The 22,687-nt window shown below is 37.3% G+C and overlaps 2 protein-coding genes across 2 annotated transcripts; both read right to left on the reverse strand.

Annotated features, from left to right (window-relative positions):
- Window positions 1-12,813: 12,813 nt before the first annotated feature.
- LOC113321100 (AP2-like ethylene-responsive transcription factor At2g41710) lies at window positions 12,814-16,178 on the reverse strand. The gene is made up of 10 exons (XM_026568978.1): window positions 16,049-16,178; window positions 15,628-15,914; window positions 15,144-15,226; window positions 14,984-14,992; window positions 14,752-14,840; window positions 14,430-14,503; window positions 14,305-14,355; window positions 13,962-14,041; window positions 13,214-13,851; window positions 12,814-13,108 (listed from the first exon to the last, which is right to left on the reverse strand). Exons 2-10 carry the CDS (start codon window positions 15,867-15,869, stop codon window positions 13,052-13,054), a joined length of 1,323 nt encoding a protein of 440 aa, XP_026424763.1. The 5' UTR covers window positions 15,870-15,914; window positions 16,049-16,178; the 3' UTR covers window positions 12,814-13,051.
- Window positions 16,179-16,338: 160 nt separating this feature from the next.
- Window positions 16,339-22,279, reverse strand: LOC113321098 (pentatricopeptide repeat-containing protein At2g41720-like). Its single transcript, XM_026568977.1, has 11 exons — window positions 21,735-22,279; window positions 20,841-21,013; window positions 20,609-20,714; window positions 19,265-20,374; window positions 19,071-19,176; window positions 18,772-18,976; window positions 18,051-18,183; window positions 17,694-17,798; window positions 17,334-17,451; window positions 16,931-17,240; window positions 16,339-16,794 (listed from the first exon to the last, which is right to left on the reverse strand). The coding sequence occupies exons 1-10, from the start codon at window positions 22,191-22,193 to the stop codon at window positions 17,161-17,163; spliced, it is 2,595 nt and encodes an 864-aa protein (XP_026424762.1). The 5' UTR covers window positions 22,194-22,279; the 3' UTR covers window positions 16,339-16,794; window positions 16,931-17,160.
- Window positions 22,280-22,687: the final 408 nt, after the last annotated feature.

Consider the following 22,687-nt stretch of genomic DNA (forward strand, 5'->3'; position numbering starts at 1 on the left):
CAAGTAAGCGTACCCGTTTGCATACTGGCGAACACAGTCCAAGTCCGGCTACTTAAGTTTGCTACCCGTTTGCATACTTGAGTGGGTTATGTTCTAAAATTGGTTTATTCATGAACTAATACATTTATATAATAAAGAATGCAATCTTTTACAAACCGTGGTATAATGTTCATGAATTGATTCGAGTGAATCAAAATCGATTTTGCTTCAATTGTGTCTTGTATACTTCTATGAGAATATAAACAATTGAACAACTCTAGAACTAGTTTCATTTGAGTCATTTGAACTAGTTATGGTTAAGATGAATAAGGTTTATATGAAAATGTTCATATGGCTAACTTCGGTTAACTATTGTTGATCCAACAAAGGTGTACACGTTTAGGTACGGTTACTCATATCTAAATGAAGTCACTTTTAATTTTTGTGGAACAAGCTAAGTTTGATCTAACGGTTGAAAGATATTAGCTTGAGTCTAATCAGGTTTTCATCTAACGGTGAATATTGAATACTTTGTTACCAAGGTAACATTGATTGCAAACCCTGATTTGAAGACTATATAAGGGAGAACTCTAGCAACTGGGAAACCTAGTCCCCACACCTCCTATGTGATACTAGTTGTTACTAGATTCGATTCTCCTTTAACCTTAGGTTTTTCAAAAACCCTGTAGGTTAACGACTTGAAGACTTCATTGGGATTATGAAGCCATACCCAACTATTTTCTCTGTAGTTGCGTATTCTGATCTTGCTGTTTTTTATCGTGATTGAGTATTATCTTGTCAAGATTTTCTCGAAATTTAATCTCCGATAGGCAAGATAAAAAGTAATCACAAACATATTCGTCTCATCGTTTGTGATTCCATGATATCTTGTTTCACTACCATATGATTAAGATTATTGTGAGTTGATTGATATTTCCAGGATGTTCTTCGGGAATATAAGGCTGGTATATCAATTGGTTCCTGTTCACCTTGATTTATCAAAAGACAGAACAAAACTCATAAGTATATCTGTGGGAGACAGATTTATCTATTCAATAGACTTTTATGTGTGAGACAAATTGATTTATCAAATCTTCGACTTTGGGTCGTAGCAACTCTTAGTTGTGGGTGAGATCATCTAAGGGAATCAAGTGCGCAGAATCTGGCGTGGTTCTAGAGGCGTAAGGACGCGACTGTACCTTGCTCAGTGTGAGATTGGTTAGGGCTCAACTACATTCCAGCCTGAAGTTAACTTGGAGTAGGATAGTGTCTGTAGCGGCTTAATACAGTGTGGTTTTCAAATCTGGACTAGGTCCCGGAGTTTTTCCGCATTTGGGGTTTCCTCGTTGACAAAACTGGTGGTGTCTGTGTTATTTCTTTTCTGCATTATATTTTCTATATAATTAAAATATCACAGGTTGTGCGTAAGTTCAATCAATGGTGAATCCAACCTTTGGTTGTTGATTAAATTGATTGACACTTGGATATTGGTTTTCGATACCGTACAAGTTATTTCTTATATTCAATCAGGCTCGCAAATTCCTATTTGTTTGATTGTAGATTGAATTGATAAATAGAGATATAACTATTTGATATACTTTTCTTAAGATTGAGTCTGACTGTCTAGTTGATTCTCTTGAAAGTATATTCTAGTTAGTCCGTAGAGATTGCCAAGAGAAATATTGGTTGTGGTTGTTAGACCCCCGCTTTTTCACAAAATACAACATCACAGAAGATGAATGCATTTGTCGTAATTATTTTTGTTACCCAAGATTGTATCGATGGTGCACAACAACATGGTAACACCATGTGGGAAAACATATTTCGTAAATATGAAGAACAAACCATGAACATCAATTATCGTGATGCAAAAGCATTGGCCGAACGCTTCATTGTAATCAATAGGGCAGTCGCCTCTTCTGTTGGATCGATAATGCAATCCAAGAGAGGACGGGAGAGTGGTCTTGTGGATTGTGATGTTGAAAGACAGGTTTGTACAAAATGGCAGCGAAAACATGGCAAACAGTTCGCTTTCGAAAGTTGTTACCATATTTTGAAGGTGTTGAACAAATACAATCCAGAATTGTTAGCATCTAATCAACAAGTACCTGAAAGGTCACCATACAATTCTTCTCCCTCAACACCAAATTCTTCACCATTTTCAACCGGCCCATCAAATTCTTCACCAGATACTCCAAAAAACTCAAATGTCAACTTAGTTCTCAATAATGATGATGCTAATAAAAAACTTTTAGGAAGAGAGCAAGACTTCCTAGAAAAACAGCTCAAGAAGGTGGAAGCTCTGATGGATTTAACATGGCGGAGTTTATGGAGCATCAGAAGACCGTCGAGAAGCAAAGAGTAATTGATAGGAAATTTCAAAACAGGGAGAATAAGAAAAGTCGTATTTCTCAAGAAAAAATTGCGAATGACTATGACAAGCATAACATTCTTCAGGATGACACTTTAATTATGAACCCCCATCAAAAACATATGTGGCAATTCGAATTTGACAGGATTCAAGCACAGATTGAACAACAAGCTGAATTTAATAACAACCAACCTGGTGGTGATGATGATGAGGATGAGTTCAATGTAGTAGAACCTCTAGATAATTTATGTATTAATTTAAGTTTTAATTTGAAGTGTTGCATTTTAATTTGATACGTTGTTATTGCATTCTATTTAATATTAGTTTGAAACGAAAAGTTGATTAATTTGAAATGTTGTTGTAGTCTCTTTAAATAATTTCACTCACGAACTTAATATTGAATAAAAAAATTAACAGAGAAAACTAAAATACATAACTTAATAATTACGCCCACCTGCTCTTCCATACTCTGCCCAAATATTCATTCTCAGATCTTCTCTTAAACCGTCATATAGATTCTGGTTCGGAATGTAACTAGTCAGTTGCGCATAATTTCTTGCAGGGACGCCTCTTTGTGGTTGAATCTCAGGCCTCAGATCTTCATCTTCATAGTTAGTCCACTTCTTGTCGCGACTGGTTTCCTGAGTCACCATGTTATGAAGAATTATGCAAGTGAGCATAGTCTTGTGCATTTCACGAGGACTAAACCCACGATATGGCCCACAAATTATAGCGAACTTCCTCTTAAAAATTCCAAAAGCGCTTTCCACATCCTTCTCACTGCCATTTGGCGATTGTTAATATGCCGGTATGAATGGCCCAATGCACCGGCAGGGGTTGACGGTAACATTGAACCAAGGTTGACCATTTTGGGTAGATACCATCCGCAAGATGATACCCATGAGTGTACTAGTGGCCGTTGATCATGAAACGTACTTGGGGAAAAATTCTATACTTCATATCTTCAAACATAGTCGACTTGTGCAAAACATTAATATCATCGTGTGAACCCGGAATACCAAAAAAAATGTGCCATATCCAACAATCATAAAAAGCAGCAGCTTCAAGGACAACGGTCGGTTTCAGATAATGACCCTTATATTGACCGACCCAATAAACAGGGCATCCTTGCCATACCCAATGCATACAATCAAGACTACCTAACATTCCTGGGAATCCATTTTCCTCATTCTCCGTCAACATTTGTCTAACATCTTCCCCGGTTGGTTTTCATAAATATGTTGGACCAAAATGATTAACCATTAATTCACAAAAAAAATGAAACGTAACTTAATGAAGTCGTTTACCCATAAGAATGTACTCATCGTTCGCATCCGCTGGTTTGCCATAACCTAGAATCCTTAAAGCCGAAGTAACCTTTTGTACAATATTATGACCTCTAATATTCAGTGCATCAAACTGATAATTAAATTGAGGTTCTACTCGACAAAGCTCTTCAATAATCTTTTTCACCAGATGCCGAGGCATGCAGAATCGACCTTAAAAATTTTAATCAGAGTGCACACAATTGGGGTGAAAATAATCGTGCATTAGCTTCTGGTGGTAAAATTACCTCCCTCGATACTACATCTTCCTGAGAATACTTCTTTTGGCTCTGAAACTCTAGGTATTTGTCCTAATGTACGAGCATCAGAGTGTCAATTAGTTTATTATCTTCAGCTTCCTCATCGCCAAGTTCTTGCAATTTCCTCCAATTCATAATAACATTCCTCTCTTCATTGGATCTAGCCATTGATGATTATGGAATTTAAAATCGCGGATACAAATATAGAAATTGGTAAAATATATGTGTAAGTAGGTGTGAGTGATTTGAAGAAGTATATGGGCGTATATATAAGAAAAAATAGGAGAAATATCCGTTGAGCGGTATAGTGTCAAAAGAGCGATGAAATTTATGACGCCAACGATATTCACATTTTTTTATATAGATAAAGGCCTTCAAAAAGGCTAATGATCCCCCTCAACTGTTGGAATAAGCCAAACAGGAGGAATAAACCAGTACATAGAGTCATTGTTTGTTTTTGCCCATTGAACTAACTCATGAGAAACAGAATTACATAAACGAGGTTGGAAACTGAAAATACAAACTACTAGTTTTGAAGAAAACAATTGAATGTCTTTGAAAATAGCATCCGTACGCGAATTTCCATCAAACAGGTTAGTAGAAAATTGAACAATGAGAGCCTTCGCATCACTTTCAACAATGACATGAGTTAGCTGCTGCTCAACAACTTTCTTCAAAACTGCTCATATGGCCCTGGCTTCAGCTTCTTCGGCAGACAATACTTCAAAGGTCAAGGCAGCACAAAAGGAGGCTTTGCAGGTGAAATCCCTCATCACATATCCTGCACCATTTGCTCTAGAAATGATATCAAAAGCGCCATCAGTATTAAATTTAATCCATCCTACAGAGGGAGTATCCATCTATCACAAATTCTGACAGGACATGTAGAAGAGGGAACATGACAGGACTTCCTAGTGAGAAGCATGGATTTAGCTCTAGATAGAACTTCTAAATGAGACTCTTTAAGATTTTGAAAAATGAAATTATTCCTACTAGTCTAGAGGGGCCATAGGATGGTAATAAAAAGACATTGAGCTTCATCAGAGAGCTTAGTTAAAGGATCAATTAACCAGAAAGAGAGCCAATCAAGAAAAGATTTGTTTAAAAAGAAATGAGAATTTATACTAAACTCAGACAGGAACCACACTCTGCTAGCAAAGGGGCAAAGGACCAGAGCATGCATAATAGTTTCTTGAGGATCTTGACATCTAGCACGGTCAACAGAGTGCATAGGCATTCTAGTGTGCAAAACAGTCCTTGAAGGCGAAGCATTTCTAGATTCTCTCCAAACAAAGACCTGAATTATGTAGGGTAATCTAACTTTCCAAATACGCTTCCAAAGATTTTTACAAAGGGAAGGCCTAAGCCCTCTCAGTCCCATGTAGGCAGATTTAGAGGAAAATTTTCCATTCTTTGAAAGATCCCAATCCCTCCTATCAGGAGTGCAAAGATGGCTTAAGGGAATAGTGACAATATTCTGAACAGAAGCATTATCAAAATGGGTGTTAAGTCTAGATAAATTCCAACTCCTAGTGTGAGTATCAATAAAATAAGAGACTTTAATACTAGGATCGAGGGGACTAAAGGGTTGGGTGTGGCAGAACCCAAAGTGGGTATCCATTTATCACACCAGGGGTCAATAAATTTACCATCCCTCACAATCCAAGAAATAAAAGGTTTGATAAGTTCTTTAATAGCATGTAAACACTTCCAAGTTCAAGAACTCTTGGCAGAACACTTAGCATTCAGAAAATCAGTAGTTGGAGAATACTTAGCTTTAAGAACAATAGCTAGAATGCAATCAAGATGTTCTAGAATCCTCCAGGCATTCGTAGACAGCATATCCAGGTTGTTTAGCTCAGCCTTTCTAAAGCATAAACCACCTTCAGCCTTAGGGGAGCATATGATGTCCCAACCCAAAAGATGTAACTTTCTATCCTTGGGATCTAAAGTTTCCCCCCACTAAAACTTTCATAGGTGGGAATCCATGAGCTTACAAAGGTGTTTAGGTATAAGAAAGACCCCCTTTGAACTAGGGGAATGGCTTGGCCAATGTGTTTAATCTAAGTAGTTCTGGTATCTTGAGATAGAAGCTTATGCAACCAGATGGAAATTCTGGCATCAACAGCTTGGAGAATACCCATATGGCTTTGTATTTTAGAAGCTTGAAACACAGTAGGAGTTCCAAGATATTTTTCTCCTAAATCTCTGCTCTGAATGTCAAGAATATTAGCCAAAATGGCCTTCCTATGCTCAGGTATCTTTCTACTGAATAAAATTCCTGATTTTTCAAAATTTATTTCTTGGCCAGAGGCCAGACAGTATTTTTGAAGATAGCTTTTTATAACTTGAAAATTTTGAGTAGTAGCTTTGGAAAATAAAAGAGAATCATCAGCAAAAAGCAGATGTGTCATAACTGGAGCATCTTTACACACTTTGATGCCTTCCAGGATACCCTTATTCTGAAGCCTGTCAATGTAGGAAGAAAGAGCTTCAGAGCAAATGATATAAAGATAGGGGGATAGTGGATCCCCCTGTCTCAGTCCTCTTTCAGGTTGGAAGAAACCAGTGGGACTACCATTTAGGAGAACATAATAAGAAACAGTAGACACACACTAATTGATTAGTTTAATCCATTGGGTGGAGATGCCCATTTTTTTTCAAAACACTCTCAAGAAAAGACCATTATAATTTATCATAAGCCTTAGACATATCTAGTTTTATGGAAGCAATACCCTCAACTTTGTCATTATGGTTGACAACATATATAGTTTCATTTGCCAGGAGAATATTATCAGAAATAATCCTCTTAGGAATGAAAGCACTTTGATCTTGGGATATAATTTTGTTCATAAAAGGTTTTAGTCTATTGGACAAAGTTTTAGAGAGAATTTTATAGATAAAATTACAAAGATCTATTGGTCTATATTGGGAAACATGTTCAGCTAGAGGAACTTTAGGAATCAGAGCAATATTAGTATGGTTAAAAACCTTAACAATATTCCATGTTCTAAAGCAGGTTTGAGTCATATCAATGACATCTTCACCTACAATGTCCCAGTTTTTTTTTGATAAAATAGGCATGTAAAACCATCAGGACCTAGAGCCTTCTTTCCCTCCATTTGGAAAACATCATTTTTAATCTCTTCAGCAGTAAGAGGAAGACTTAAAAGAGCATTATCTTCAGCAGTAAACTTTATGGGGAGGTCAACCAGAATTTCATCTTGAAATTGTTGGGGGTGAGATGAATATAGATTTTTGAAGTAATTTATAAAGGAATTTATAATACTATCTCTATCAGTTAGAATAGTATTAGAGGCATCCTTAATCCAACTTATGGCATTTCTTTTTCTCCTAAAGAGGGTGACCCTATGGAAATAAGGTGAATTTCTATCACCTTCCAAGAGCCAAACCTCTCTGGATTCGTCCTTCCAGTATAGTTCTTCTAGATTGTAAAGATATTCCAATCTAGCTTTCAGTCTGGAAGTGGAATTAGTGTCAGTTGGATTATTGCGTTGGAGGTCAGCCAAATCCTTCCTGATGGTAGATATATTAGTTTGGATATTACCAAAGGAAGTTTTGTTCCAATCTCTAAGGCCTTTTTTTGTACTTAAAAGCTTAGATTTTAGTTTATAGGCAGGAGAGCCTACCACATTAACAGACCAAGAATTAGCAATGATATCTTTACAAGTAGGATCTTCCATCCACATGTCCATAAAATGAATGGGTCTAGGCATACAAACATCCTCATAATTGAAACCAATATGCATAGGATGGTCAGAAGAATCTCTAGGAAAATTATTGACACAGAATTTGGGGCAGAGGTCTTCAGCAATTTGATTGATAAAACATCTACCTAATCTCTCAAGAATCGAATCAGAACCTTGTTGCATGTTGGACCAAGTGAATCTAGGGCCTAAGAAACCAGGATCATGCAAATGAAACACAGAACAGAAATTTCTAAGATTTAAAAAACCAGAATCATCAACCTTTAGACCTCCATTTTTATCTTCAGTACCTAAGAGAGCATTAAAATCTCATATAAAGAAAACAAGTTCATCTAAAGGAACAGTAGACTGTTGACATTGTTGATCCCAAAAGGCATGTATTAAGCTACTATTTGGTTCACCATACATGAAATGAATGTGACAAGCTTTAGTGTGAATAATGTCTGTTGATGTGACATGGATACCCCTCAAGCTAGATGAAATAATGTTAAGATTAATTTCTTTTTTCCAAGCCACCACTCCTACCAATACTAGACACACTAAACGTGCAGGGGAAACCCATATTTTTTAACTTCCTAGCAGCCAGATCTTTGTTCATTTTTGTTTCAGATAGAAAAATAATGTCAGGGTTGACATTTTTGCATAACAAACTAAGTTCCTTGTTGGCAGATTTTTTCCCTAAACCTCTTATGTTCCAAGCTATGAGATTGACATTCTTAACAGGGGATTGGTTTATTGGGCTAACAGAAATAGGATCAATTAAAGGGGGGGAGGGGGTAGAATTTACCTGAGTGGTTGAGTTAGACCCACCACCAATAGAAGTACTGGAAGCGTCACCACTTTGAGATAACTCTTGGGAGGAATCCAGATTAGGAGTGGCAGCATTGAGATGAGAATTATTACAGACACCATTGTTGTTTGGGGAGGAATCAGCAGGTACGGTGTATCTTCCATAAGAATCAATGACAGGATGGGTGTTGAATAAACAGTTTGTCAAATTGATAGCAGGTAATTCCCCCAAATTTGTAATAAGGGTACACAGATGAGCATAATCAGGTTCTGAAGTATCATGTTCTTCTGGTATGACCACTAGACTAGCTAGGCTAGAGCTAGCTGTAGTTCTTTTCCTCAAATCAGCTCTAGGATTGTTTTTTATTTTGAGGTTTGAAAGGGCATCATGTTCAGCAGAAACAATGGTTCCTCTAGTGATAACGGGACTTGGACTTTGAACAGTAGCTGTTTTGAATCTTCTTGAAGAATTTGTTGTTCGAATCGGTCACTAGTGGTTGGCTCAGTACTAATAATCGAAGTTTCAACAACAACGTTTTGTGTGGTTACCTACTTGAGGATGATTGGTAACCCACCGTTTTAATGAGTCAAGTTTTGTTGGATAAGGCCTACATCAAAATTCTTCAGAGCAGTAGATCTATTCACAAATGGCCCCATTTGGAAAGAGTTGGATAGACCTTTTTGAGTAATAGTTCCCATATTTTTATCAGGCATCTTTGCTTTCCATTGTTGCAGATTAGAGGGGCAGATGGCTCAATCTGAGAATATGGTACAATCTCTGACTGTTGCATGATGGTATCTGTAGTTGGAGTGGTGGTAGAAGCATTTTGAATATTAGCTTGAGATGGTGGCATCATGAGTTTTGAAACTGCAGGAAGAACATAGTTATTGCATGAAGCAGGCATATCCTTAATCGCTTTCCGTTTTAACTTCCAGGCTGGGAAATTGATATCCTTATAATCCAGAACACGGTAAAAAGTGCAGAAATACCTTGGAACCTTAACATATCTTCATTCAATGAGAAAGGGCTGGGTTCTTCCAGTAGTGAACAAGGGGATACCAACTGGTAGGGATTTATGAACTGGAATCTTAATGCACACCTTCATATTTTTCTTGAGAGGGTGTTTACCAAAAGGATCTTGAGCTTCAATAAGTTCTCCAAATTTGAGTGTGAGTTTCTTAAGATCTTCAAATTCTGTGCACTCTTTTGGAATGTTGCATAAGATGAACCACATTAGTTCTTCAGTGAAAGACAGTTGGTAATTTGGGGGCCAACCCTCTATTGGAACCACTTTCAATACCATAAGATAACCACATACAAACCAAGGTCTCTGAGAATTGATTCTTTCAAAATCATCTTCATCTAAGAAACGAATAAGAACTTTGTTGCGCATTCCATTAAAGGTTGAAACAGTAGGAGTTTGGGATAAAGGCCATTGATTGCAAATATAGTAGCGTATTGAGGAAGTTGGAACTAAGGTTTCACAACAGATATACCCAACCATACACCATTTCCAATTGCTATCAGATTCATCTAAGATAACTGTCTTATCAATGAAGACTGGTTCTGAGAGAGTTGATGGTAAAGTTAGTTTTTCAGCCATTTGGATGGATAGATTTTGGATGTCTTGGGAACTATCAATAGAGTTATGAAGTTTCATTTGGTAAGAGACCTGGATATATATGAATATAGGATTAAGAGGATGATGGATGTAGAGAAAACATATAATATGGTAATGTATAGAGAGGAATCTCTTACTGGTTTTACTATGATAGAGATCACAGACAATGAGAGTATGACATAAGTTTTGTATTTTTTTAAACTTTTGAACCTTAAAAAGGAATGAGGAAGATAATATTTTTGGTATGACAGAATATCAGGGGAGAAATGATGTAATGTTGTTGTTGTTTTGCTGCTACCCCCTCCTTGGAGACATGATTTATCATATGAAGTGTATTTGTCTTTACCCTTTTCTATATTTAAGGACAGAGAAAGGGTGTCGATCTTCACGTGATGTAAGTGCCGGATGATGCTAGTATAGACAAACCCAAATATCTGTTGAGACTTTTGTTGGGATATCTGAGTTTGGTACAACAACATGATGTTATCAGATATTGGTAAACCATAAATGTGTTTGTCTGCTTTGGAAAGGGCCATAGTACAGTGGAGAAAACTGCCAAGAGCCATAATGGTAGTGGCATAATGGATTGTGTGGTGTAGGTTAAATTTAGAGAAAGGGTGGGAAATTTTTTCTGGTGAGTTAACGCCTTGATTGGTAGAAGGCGTTGTGGTATTGAGAGTGGGGTTGATTGCTAGGCTTGAGTTGGGGACAACCCATCTGGAAAATATGCCCCAAACTTCAATGGTGCCTCCCAACTGGTGTTTCCTATTCCCAATATGCATAAAACATAAAATTTTAATTAGACCCCAAAATATTACCACAAGATTGGGTGACCTACCAATACCTCCCTTAATGACAGTTCTAATGAGGGTAAAAGTAATAATAAGTTTTAGGTGTTGAAAATAGGTGTGCATGGGGCAATTATGATCAGAAGGTTGAAGGTAATACGCATGGTTTTGAATAGGCGTGGTAAACAAAGCGACTTGACGGTTAACCAAGCTCCATAAATGGAATTGAATAGGCAAAAATGGGTTTTTAAAGCGGTGATTAGCCGAGAGATTATCATATTCAAAGAAGTTTTTTCCTAACTGGTTTACAGAAGAGGAAAGGTTTAGTTTAGAGAGATTTATTTGAGATAATGGCTGATCCATCTAGTCAAAATCCACCAAACTCCGATGAAGAGCTTCTCATTGCACAACCATAATCACCTGAATATGCACAAGCCAAATCACTTCTTTCTTCTTTGAGTTTAGAGGAGTTGCAGAGTTTAAGAATTGATGTTCAGGCTGAGATCGATCATCGTATTCGTGAACGGATTCTTCAGAGGGAGGAAGAAGAGGTTACTCGTCAGAGGGAAGAAATGAGGATTGAGGCTCCTTATGCCGCGTGGCTACCCAAATACTTTGCAAGACGTGATAGAAAAGATGAAGAGTGCGCGGAGAAACATGCCAAAGCACCAAAATATGGAAGTGCGGCGGAGAGTGATTCTGAGGCCTCTGAAGGGTTTGAGTATGATGTAGAGGAGGTAAATACCAGTGACCTTGATTCTGATGCTGCAGAAGACAAGCGCAAGATGGAGGCTTATCATGAGGGAAAGTTGAGAAGAAGGTTTGAGTATGAGCTTGTCAATCCCAAAATCTTTGCACGCACCATGAATGAAGGTGAGCCAAGAAGAGAGGATGTAAGGATGATATGTGCCAAGTCCGATAACGAGGATACTGAGGAAGAGGAAGGAGATGGTGAAGATAGCATTGAGGATTCTTCGACTTCCAGTGGGACTTCTCCGGCTCCATCAGATAGCGATGACAGTGAGCGATATGAGGAGGAAAGCTGGGATACTGATGAGGAAGATTTGTGGTAATCTCTTCAGAGTTATCTGAAAAGGTTAGTTTTTTAGGCTTTGCATCGAGCTTAAAGACGAACAACAAGTTTTTAATCAAACAACCTTTCTGGTAATTTTCCTTCCTTCTACTCTTCTTTGTGCTGGTGCATATGATGGCAAGCTTCTTTTTTTTTGTGAATGTTGTTTCGGACGGTGTTGTTTTTGTTTTTGTGGTGAATCTGTGAACGGGTAATATGTTTCAGGAGAATTTTTTGGTTATGATGTATAAAGTTTATGGGGGTTGTAGGAGTTTCAAGTTTGTGATAGTGTTTTAAAGTAACTGAAATTTGGGTTATGGTACGCTGGTGAACTTATTTAGTGAAGAAATGTTGGTAATTTATGGTTTTTTCTTTCTGTAAGATTGAGAAATGGGTGGGTTTGTGGTACTGAAAATGAAATTCGGAACTCTTTATGTAATGCTCGATGAGTTGTTTTCTGTTTAATTCAAAGATGTTTAAGTAATGCTTGAAACCAATGTTGTTGAATCCCGATTCTGTTTGAACTGTTTTTGAAATTCTAGTGAGAAAGAACAAAGATCTGTAGATGATATAACTGCTACGAATAATCACAATGAAAGAAAGGAATTGTTGAGGATTAGTAAGATTGAAACTAAGGTACATATTTTCAGTGAACATGAACATGAACAAGGGTCTAGTTGAAAACGGAGCCGCTCTGCAACGTCACTAAGCAACCGGCTTCCGTATTATCGCCAGCGCTTGGTATGTCAAACATGTTTTTTTAGCCATGTACATAGGAATAGGCCTAAGCAGGGCAGGCTGCCTAATCAAAATGGAGTGGTGCCCAAAAATCGTTCATAATAGTGGTCAGTTGAATGCTTTCAGTTTACAAAAGACATGTTGAACGTAATAGAGCTTAATAATATAAAGGACTCCCCAGTTTGTAAGCCCAACAGCATATATAAAGTACTTTGGATATATGAATATTTACAGGATGCTCAACAACATCACATGGAGAGTAATAGATCTTCTTTTTCTTTGTTTTGAGATAATTCACTCTAAATCCAAGCTGGATCGTTTTTCTTATACATCTTTCAGAAAGGAGAGTATTGACTTTTTGTTCTGCAACTTGAGAAGACTAATGTTCTTCCTGGTTAAAACAGTTGTAACTTGAGCTGGTCTCGGTTTTGGTAACCTGCACAGAAAGATTTGTTGTATATTGGGCTTGAGATCAATATGAGAACAAACATAAGTGGAATACGTAGTTAAGAACTCGTTTCAAAAAGAATGCAGAACCAACCTCTTCTGCTGAGGTATGAGAAAGTCCAGGTGTCGGATGAGAAACAAGTGATGACCAAAGAATAGGATCCGCCAAGGGATCAATCGTGCTGTAGTTAGTCATGAGTGGTGCTGATAGGAAAGGAGTTCTCAACGGAGACAGAGTAGTCCTTTGGAATGGCAACCAGCTCATGCCTAGTGTTGTTGCTCCTCTCATCAGGTGTCTCTCATTCCCACCACCACTAACACCATCTCCACTAGTTGATTCCAAAGGGACAGGATCACGAAATGGCATCTCTGTATTTGTGTTCTCGTTGTTCGTATTTTCATCATTATCTTGTTTTGAGGCTTTCTCTTGCAAACTCTTGTAGGCAGCAGACTGCGATAAAATATTCAAAGCTGAAGAAACTTCTTGATGCTTCTTCTTTCCTGCAGGGCCATGAGAAAGCCCTAAACGAGGCATCTGGTATGGCTCTGTAGGCTGGAGACCCCACTCACCACCACCAATATCTTCCAAACTGCCATGCTTTGTTTCATCGAAAGATTTACTTAGACGGCAGGTTTTGTTCGGCCCCCACCACTTGATGTAACCCGTCAGGTCAACTTTTCTTTCTATGCAAAACCTCCCTGGATATTCACTTTCTGCATTCTCACCCTCACCTGTTATATATATTAGAGAGATAACAGACATTTATAAGTCATAGTAATTGGAGACAGCAGCTATTAAAATTATGAAGTTGTTCATCTAGGTTAGCATGGATAGAATTTACCATAGTGTAAGCTTCCACTAAATTGCTCCAGACCTCCTATTTGACTAAGGGAAGATTCCCACCGACTACTTTGACATGGTCTGACACAAATGATAAGAGGGTAAGATTCCATTAGATGAAACATGAGGGGGTAGTCTACCAATGAGCGGTATTTCAATAATGCTCTCATTCATAAAATGATTTGTAGTAATTAGAAACATGAGGATGAACTTGATGCCAAAACTAATAACCCTGTTCCAATGTAGTACTTAATTACGATGTATCATAATGCACTGGCATGTGAAAGTAAGAGTGGCATGCAGAGCATAATGAAGGATCAAACCATAATATATTTAAACTATACCTAGAAAGCCCACGGTATTTAGCCATCCCTCTTGAGAAACCACTGCTCTTTCTGCAATTTGTAGGAGTATCACGTAAGCAATGACAATGGTCTGATAGAGCAGGAATAATAAAGTTTAAAATTACCTTCTTAGAGATGCAAGATATTCCTCTCTTGAAATGTTTTGCATCTCATCCAGATCTCTTGAATAATCACTAACCTGCTCATTTAGATGAGTCAAGGCCAATCAGAAGGAATATGCATAGAAAGAAATTGGACATTTAATCCAGAAAGCGTATGCATGTGAGGTTTGGACAGAAACCACCACAGCACAGGGCTAAAGTGGAGATGATTCTACGACATTAACTCCCTGTGTGAAACGCTGAAATGAATGTTCTCAACCAACGAGATTGAAACAACACAAAAAAGTTCTTTTTGTAGAGTTAAGGACACAAAATTAAATCTCACTGGAAAATTAATGAGTGTGCCAGGACCCCAGTATTTTAGAGCAGCAAGATCATACGCTCTAGCTGCAGCCTCCTCATCATCATATGCACCTGAAACAAGGTCCACCGTCAAATAAAAAATGCTAAAGGAGTATCGAATTGCTATTCGACAATCCGAACTAGGTAATATTAGATCAGACCAGCAATAACTGAATAGATCAGGGACAGCGAGTATCACAGTTTATGGAACTTACCCAAGTAAACTGAAGAATCAGCCCAAGCCAGCCATTTTCATGCAAACCACATAAATAACCTCAGTTATCTCAAAGTAAAAAAACAAACAGCAAACAAACAAACAAAAATGATAAAGGAAAGTATTGATAGAAATGGAAAACACCCAAAGTTTTGTTGTACCTTGCTTTCCCTTCTTATTTTGATTTTGATTCCATGTACTTTTATCCCAAAGGTGAGCTTCATAACGCCCAGTCCATCTATGCCTGAACCAAAGCATGACTCTACTAGTGAGCAAACTTGTGAGACGCAAAAAATTCCCCCAAAATCATGTCTAAAAAATGAAACAGCTTCGGTACCCACAAATTGAAAATCACCGAAGTTATGTCAAATACTACAAGCAGAACATCCTTCCGAAAAACATAACAAAATTAATTTCTTTGAAATCCAATCCTAACAAGTATTCAAACAATCATCGATACACTGAATGAAATTACTAAAAAATAGTACTAATCTTCATCATTCAACATTGATTAAATCTCAATTAGAACTTAGAAAATATTAAACCAGAAAAAAATAAATGAGCAAGACAAGATGAAAATGGAGTTCCTTTTTCTCAATTAGAATCTTTTATAACATTTATAGGGTTTGGGGGTTATTAAATTACCTAGTAACACCTCTATAAATGGAGCTCCTTTTTCCAGCTGCACAAGGTGGCATTTTACTAATTCTTTCTTTAGCTGTACACCCTCTATCTTTTCTTGATCTCTTTAATCCTCTGTAAAGAAGAAGTTTCTGATAATTATTATTTGCCATCGCTATAGTTGCTGTTGTTGGAACTGTTTCTGTAGCTTCTCCTCCTTCAGCTTTCAATCCTGATCCAAGATCTGAAGATGAAGTAGTAGCCATGCTGATTATACTCAACAATAAACCCTTCCCCTAAATGAATCCTATCTGAAAGAGAGAAAGTGAGAGATTGAGCTTTTAGAGATATGTACAGAGAATCTATTTTAGCTTTAAACAGTTCCAGAATCCAGAGAACTACTCGAGTAGTAGAAGAAGAAGTCGCGGAATATTACGATAATAACCTTCGTTAATTTCGCGTTCAGTGAAGTGGCAGATTTGTCCCTACTGGTTTCGGTACACAAGACTCGTGGTTTCGTCAGTATTTGGTCTGTGGGGTCCGTGAAACTGAGAGTTTAAAGTACCAAAGATCGTACACGTGGCTACTGAACACTACGTTTAAAGTCATAAAAAACGTCGAATTTCAAAATATATAGGCTAAATTACGAGAGTATCCCTAAAGATAGCATAACCGTTGGAAGAAGTTGTGAGAATATTACCCTGTGGTTACGAGAATGATAATTACACCGACAGATAAAAGTAAAACAGTAAATGTACAAATTTTGGACAACTAATAAAGTGAAGAAAAATGCCTGTTTTCTACCTTAACAACATCAAACCAGCACTCAGAAATACCCAGTTACTAAGTTACAGAGTTGTAATTACTTGCAGGAAAGTGTTGCTAGTGTAAATTTTGGGAGAGTCTTCGATTTAATCAAGTTCTGGGCAAAATCTTCCATAAAATAGCCCAACCCTAACGTGGTTTTATCCTTTCATGACGTTCCGAGATTGGGTTCCCAACCTTACGAACAGGATGCGTCAGGAAAAATCTCCAAGAGGTTAAGAGGACTTGGGTTCGAGACCTAAACAGTGTTAAGCTTTCATTTGCCAGTCCCTCTTTCAACTCTGACTATCATCAGTAGTATTTTTTTCGGCATTGTTTATGGTGGTTATTACATGCCACCATTAACTCAACATTTTATCAGCAGACCTGTAAGAGTGTCAATATAGGTTGAAACATGGGTTAGTGATGTTTCAAGAAATTGTGAAACTGATGCAAGCATGTTTTTAATCAGACCAACAATGGAACAGTTGAAAAAAGTAAAAAGACTAGAGGAGTATCTCACCAACTTCGACAGAAAACGTATTGCCAACTTGAATAGTTTTTTATTAGAAGAGATAAACTCATGTTGGAGTTACTCCGGCCACTTGTATAGAACAAGTACCATTTCATAGTGGAGTCATCTCGTCGGTAGAACTAAGACTTAGAGGCTTGAATTCTTCTATCCCAAGGCGTTACATGTAACATTGAGTTCTTCCCAAAATCTTGAACCAATTGATTCCTGATTTTGTTCCATCACTCATCGAAGGAGGCAGCTTGGTGAATATGTGTGTCATAGTTGGAATCACCTTGATTAGCTTTCCTTTTCAAGGATCCTGTAAATTCCAAAAACCAAATTACAGCTCTTGAACTAACTAATGGAAGTTTGTAGCATCAAAAACATGGAGACCTCCAGTTAAGCAACAAACCTATTCTTTCCTGGATGAGTGCAGAGTAATCTTCACTCTCTTTCAATGCACAAGGATAAATACTGCGGTACATTCCAAGTGAGGGTTGTATTCCTGCATCCTCAATCCACTGCAATACCTGCAATATAAGTTGCTGTTTTGCATGACTCTTCCAAAAAGGATTATACAAATTGCAGAGGAAAGCAGGCAACATTTGGAAGACGTGTTTGACAATATGAGTCTGGAAGATAGAAAGCAAGAAAGAAAAAAACTCAAGTGGTGGGTATGAACACCCGATGATTTTACAACATTAGAGAGACATCTGCTGTGAGTAAAACAATTTCCTACGACGAACTAAATAAAGAAAGAAGAAGAAGGTACCTCGATATATTTCCTCCATTTTCCGACAGCCAAAAGATTTTTCAGCAAAATTGAGTAAGTGCCAAAGTTGATCTCAGCACCCGATGCCACTATCTTGTGGAACAGCTGCGCATTGAGGGAAAATCAACACTTAAATCGGAATCCAGAAGAGTGTGGTGTGAAGGATAGAAGATCTAAAGATGCCATTATTTACTTCCTCTCAAATTTTATCTTTCCAGAGTACACAGGCTCAGTTCTACAGATTGTGTAACGCAAATTTGTTCTAAAACAAACTCAGGAAATTTTTGGAAGCGGGAGGGTAAGACAATCTTTTCAAGCACTAAACAAAAGAAATGAGCCGCCAAAATCCAAGAATACCTTCATCATCGTCTCAACCTTTCCACTTTTCCCTATAAAATAGAGAAGTTGATTTAGAAGTCCAATTGAAACTCGAGAAAATGAAGGCTCCATCATCTCAATCAAGCTCATTGTTGATCTCCAATCTCGTAGCCTGCAACCATTTGTTTCACGATAACTCATATGTAAGATTGACAAATTTAAGAGAAAACTAGGAATGATATAAAAACAATGATGGGTATATGTTAAATTTTTATGGTTTGCACAACAAATCATATTTAGCTTAAGCTCATCTCTATGTATAATAAAGCTGTAGAACATGCTGGTTATACTGTTTAAGATGTTTATAAAATTATAATGCTGAAGAACTGATATGATATATATGTTTATAAGGTGATCATAGACAAGGATAAGGTAATCTAGTTTAAGCTATAAAGATATCATGTTCAGGTGCTGAATTCTATGTGCAACTATTGTTATGTGATACATATGTTGTAGTGCATGTTAATACCAGTACTATAATTTCAACATGAGGTTTCGTGCATAATCATATCCATGCCTGAAGTATGATAGTTAGGTAAATTTTCAACATGTTCCACAATCACAAACATGAAAGCTATTTCGAGACAATTAACTCTACAAAACATAGTTTCACACAATAAATTCAATGGAAAGAAATGGAATGAGTCAAGCTTGAGTGCAGAATGGTAATTTTGACATGTAATGCAGAGCTTAAACTTACATGCTGCATGCTGATATAATTTCAAAGAAGGTAGCTTCACTAAAAGGAATTGCTTTCTCCCTCATCAACTGTGCTAGACGGACAACCTGAGTCGGTTGGCATCCTTTATTGAAAGCTTTCATAAGAGACGAGCAGGCAATAGAATCTGGTTCAATTTCATTTATTTCCATGTCTGCGAATAAGTCACAAGCCTTCTCCCAGTTCCCTAGAAGACAAAAGAAGTTACAGAGTCACAACTTTTATTCAGTCACTCAGCTTATTCTTACCTAATTTATCTGAAAAAATATAAACAAGATAACCTGCTGAATCATATGCATGTATCATGGTAGTATATGCTATAGCATCAGGACAACAATCATTCATCTTCATCTCAGAAAACATATATTCTGCTTCACTTAGCTGGCCCTGAAAGATTATTGAAATGATCATCATTCTCATTAGATGCTAGAGCAAGATAACAACAGTAAAAGAGGTCTACAGAATAACCACTAGCCTGTTTACTGTAAGCACAGATTGCAGATGAGTAAACCTCCTTAGAAAAAGGAATTTTCAAATCCTTCATCTCTTGAAGAAACTCAAGTGATTCACTATACTTTCCAATTTTACAGAAACCACTCATTAGTATATTGTAAGTAATAGAATCAGGTTTGACTTTCTTTATTCTCATAGCCTTGTATAAGGTTAAAGCTTTCTCATGCTCCCCCATGCTCAAGTAGCTCCCAATAGCAGAATTATACGCAGTTGTGTTCAATTCGATTCCACGAGATTTGGCTGCTGAAAGCACAGTATCAACTCTCACCATTTGACCACAACGGCCACATGCAGCCAAGAGGGTGCATATTGTAACGACATTTGGCTGGATTCCATCTCCTTCCATTTCACGCAAGACTTCCACAGCTTCAGTTAACAATCCTTCAGATCCATAAGCATCGATCAGCGCATTGTAGCTAACTAAATTTGGTTTCAGCGAGTTTCTTTTCATCATCTCCAATATTTCTCTTGCCTTTTCAGGCTGACCTGATCTACCATACGCATTTAGTAAAGATGTATATGATACAACATCAGGTTTAACTCCAATCCGTTTAAGACCATTAAAAACTGATAAAGCCTCTTTATCCATTCCTAATGAAGCATATGAACCAATAAGCGCATTATACGATACAATACTGGGATTAAAGCCTTCAGCAAGCATCATAGCAAAAACGGCCTTGCAGTTTTCAATCTGTCCACAAGCAGAATAAGCACAGAGTATAGTAGTGTATGTCACAGTGTCAGGGTGACATTCTGCTCTTTTTTCCCTCATTCCATTAAATATATCCACAGCTCGCTCATATTCCTCAAGTTTTACCAAGCAATGAATGACTATGTTAAAAGTAGTCGTGTCAGGACGGATGTTTGTTCCTTCCATTAGGTCAAAATAGGACAAAGCTTTCGAGTACTGACCCCCACTTTTGTAAGCAGTTAACACAATGTTATGAGTAACTAAATCAGGCCCAACTCCATTGTCTGTCATTTTCTTGCAAACTTTTAGCGCCTCTTGCCATTGTCCACTGGATCCACAAGCATTAATTAGATTGTTGTACGTCGACCGGCTAGGAGCAATCTGCACCCATGACATTGGGTCAATAAAATTTCTACAAGTAAAGTACAAATTAACATGTTCCTCAAGCAGTGAGAGGCACTGATTAAGACGTAACATTTTTCTCGTTCCCATTTTACCCGTGATTATAATCAAGATATCATGAGAGCATTACAAAATCTAAAGAAAAGAATGACAAATGTTGATACCATATGACATCCTCTACCGCCAATTAAAAAAGGGAGTAAAGATACATACAGATGAACGAAGCATGTCATCCATGATGTTCATAGCCCACCTCCACTGACCAGCTCGACCATGTGCATTAATGAGCGCGTTGTAGGTTTCAACATCAGGCTTGCACCTAACAGCAAAGTATGCACTCTGTCACTATATAATGCAGAGACGATCAAATGGAGAACCCATTGTTCTAACCCTCCACTATGTTTTAGTTGCAACAAAAACTTGAGAGAACGCACAATAACCTTACCTCCACTCTTGCATTTCAAAAAACAAGCCGCGAGCTTGATCTATGCGATTATGTCTTCCGTATAACCTAATCATCATATTGTAGATATCATTTCGAGCACAATAAGTTTTTTGATTTTTCATCCACCGGAAAACTTCAACACTGTGTTCAATGGCACCAAGTTTTGTTATCTCCTATTATCAACAAGAATAAGCAAATGTGAGGTTTTTCCTAGTACCAACTGTTGGCATTTCAGCTTCATAATCAATATACTTAATCCATAAACATGATTATATAGAACTCATAGGCTGAAATCATGATACACCCTAGTATTACATGCTCTACAACATCTGAAATAGGTATGAAAACAATCATTACTTCCTGTCAATAGCTGCACATAATTTCTAATAGTTGCACAATCAACACATAGTAATTTCTGAATTGATTAACATCAGTAAGAGAAGAATAGAAGCATGATACATAATTCTATAAGTATAAGAAAAATAAGACATAAATCATCAAGTAATTAAGGGTTCAATGACTTAGCTTCTACTTCTATTTCCTCTTGCTTGATCAATGGAAAATCACAAAATTCTGGATATATACAAGAGGTTAGAAGAGGGCGTATCATCACTTAAGTAGATATGTGTCATCCAACCTGTCCATCATTAGTTGGATGACAGCTCAGCAGGTGAATTATGCTTAGGCAACATGACACCTAAGATGTCCTTAAGCTAATCTTAATTCCTTGATTTAACTCTAATCTTTCCTTAATCTGGCAAATACTTAATCCAGCTTAGATTAGAACTAAACATAGATTAGCTTAACCTAAGCCTAATTTGTTGCTAAATAAACCAACATAAAGTCTAACACCAACTACTTCAAATTCTACAAAACCTAGAAAAATTCAATTACCTGAATGAGTAGAGGGTAATTTTTCCTAGCAAATCGACCAGCCCAGCGATTAAGAACTTTTCCATCAATATCATCCCAATGTTTGAGCTTAAGAATTTTTTCCACCACTTCAGAAATAGTCCAATCCTTCTGTGATGGGTCACCATCGACTCGTAACCTGTAACGTTTCTGAATATCATCTTTTCTGAGACCAGTAACTTGAATTGAAATTTTTTGATGCTTCCCTTTGTCATAATCTACAAACCCTAGTTTTTTCTCCTCTTCGGAATCTTTTTTGTTTTCTTTGCTTAATTTACTGTTATGGATAGCATAAATTGTTGTTATGTTATTGCTTATCTTATAGTTGATTCTCTTCTGTTTCTTGTTTGTTTGAAATTGAAATTTAGGGTTCGACAGAGATGAAAATGAAATGGGATTTAGGCCATTTGGAGATGGTTTGTAGATTCCTATCGTCGCCATGGGATGAACAAGTTGAAAAGCGGGAAGAAAATGTTGAGGATAGAGTACTGAGAGTCGGCGGAATTTCTTTTGTTGGGTGTAGTCGTGTAGAGGTTTCAGGAGAACGAATTTTACTATTTCCACCCTATATTTCATTTCTTTTTCGACCATGATATTGCGGATTCCTGTAACCGACAACACAACTTTTAACTTTTTAAGTACATGTACATCACATGCTGTAAAATAAAAAGATTTTCTTCAACATAGGTGTCAGGGTCTCAAAACCGACTGGTGAAAACTAAGCCTTTTCTTTCATCTCGGCGGCCCTGACCTTGTTGTTCGTGGTCTCAGGCTTAGCTTCTTATCAACCTCCTTGCCTTTCAATGGTAAAGGTTTGTGCCCTGGTCTCGATTCCCCTTGACTAAGTATTTTCTTATCAGTAAAGGATTTGGTGCCGATGAATTTCGAATTCAGACTACCGGTATCAGCACCCAATGACTTTATCACTGTACTAA

Source organism: Papaver somniferum, chromosome 11 (genome assembly GCF_003573695.1).
Source record: "Papaver somniferum cultivar HN1 chromosome 11, ASM357369v1, whole genome shotgun sequence".
In the NCBI taxonomy this organism is placed as follows: domain Eukaryota; kingdom Viridiplantae; phylum Streptophyta; class Magnoliopsida; order Ranunculales; family Papaveraceae; genus Papaver; species Papaver somniferum.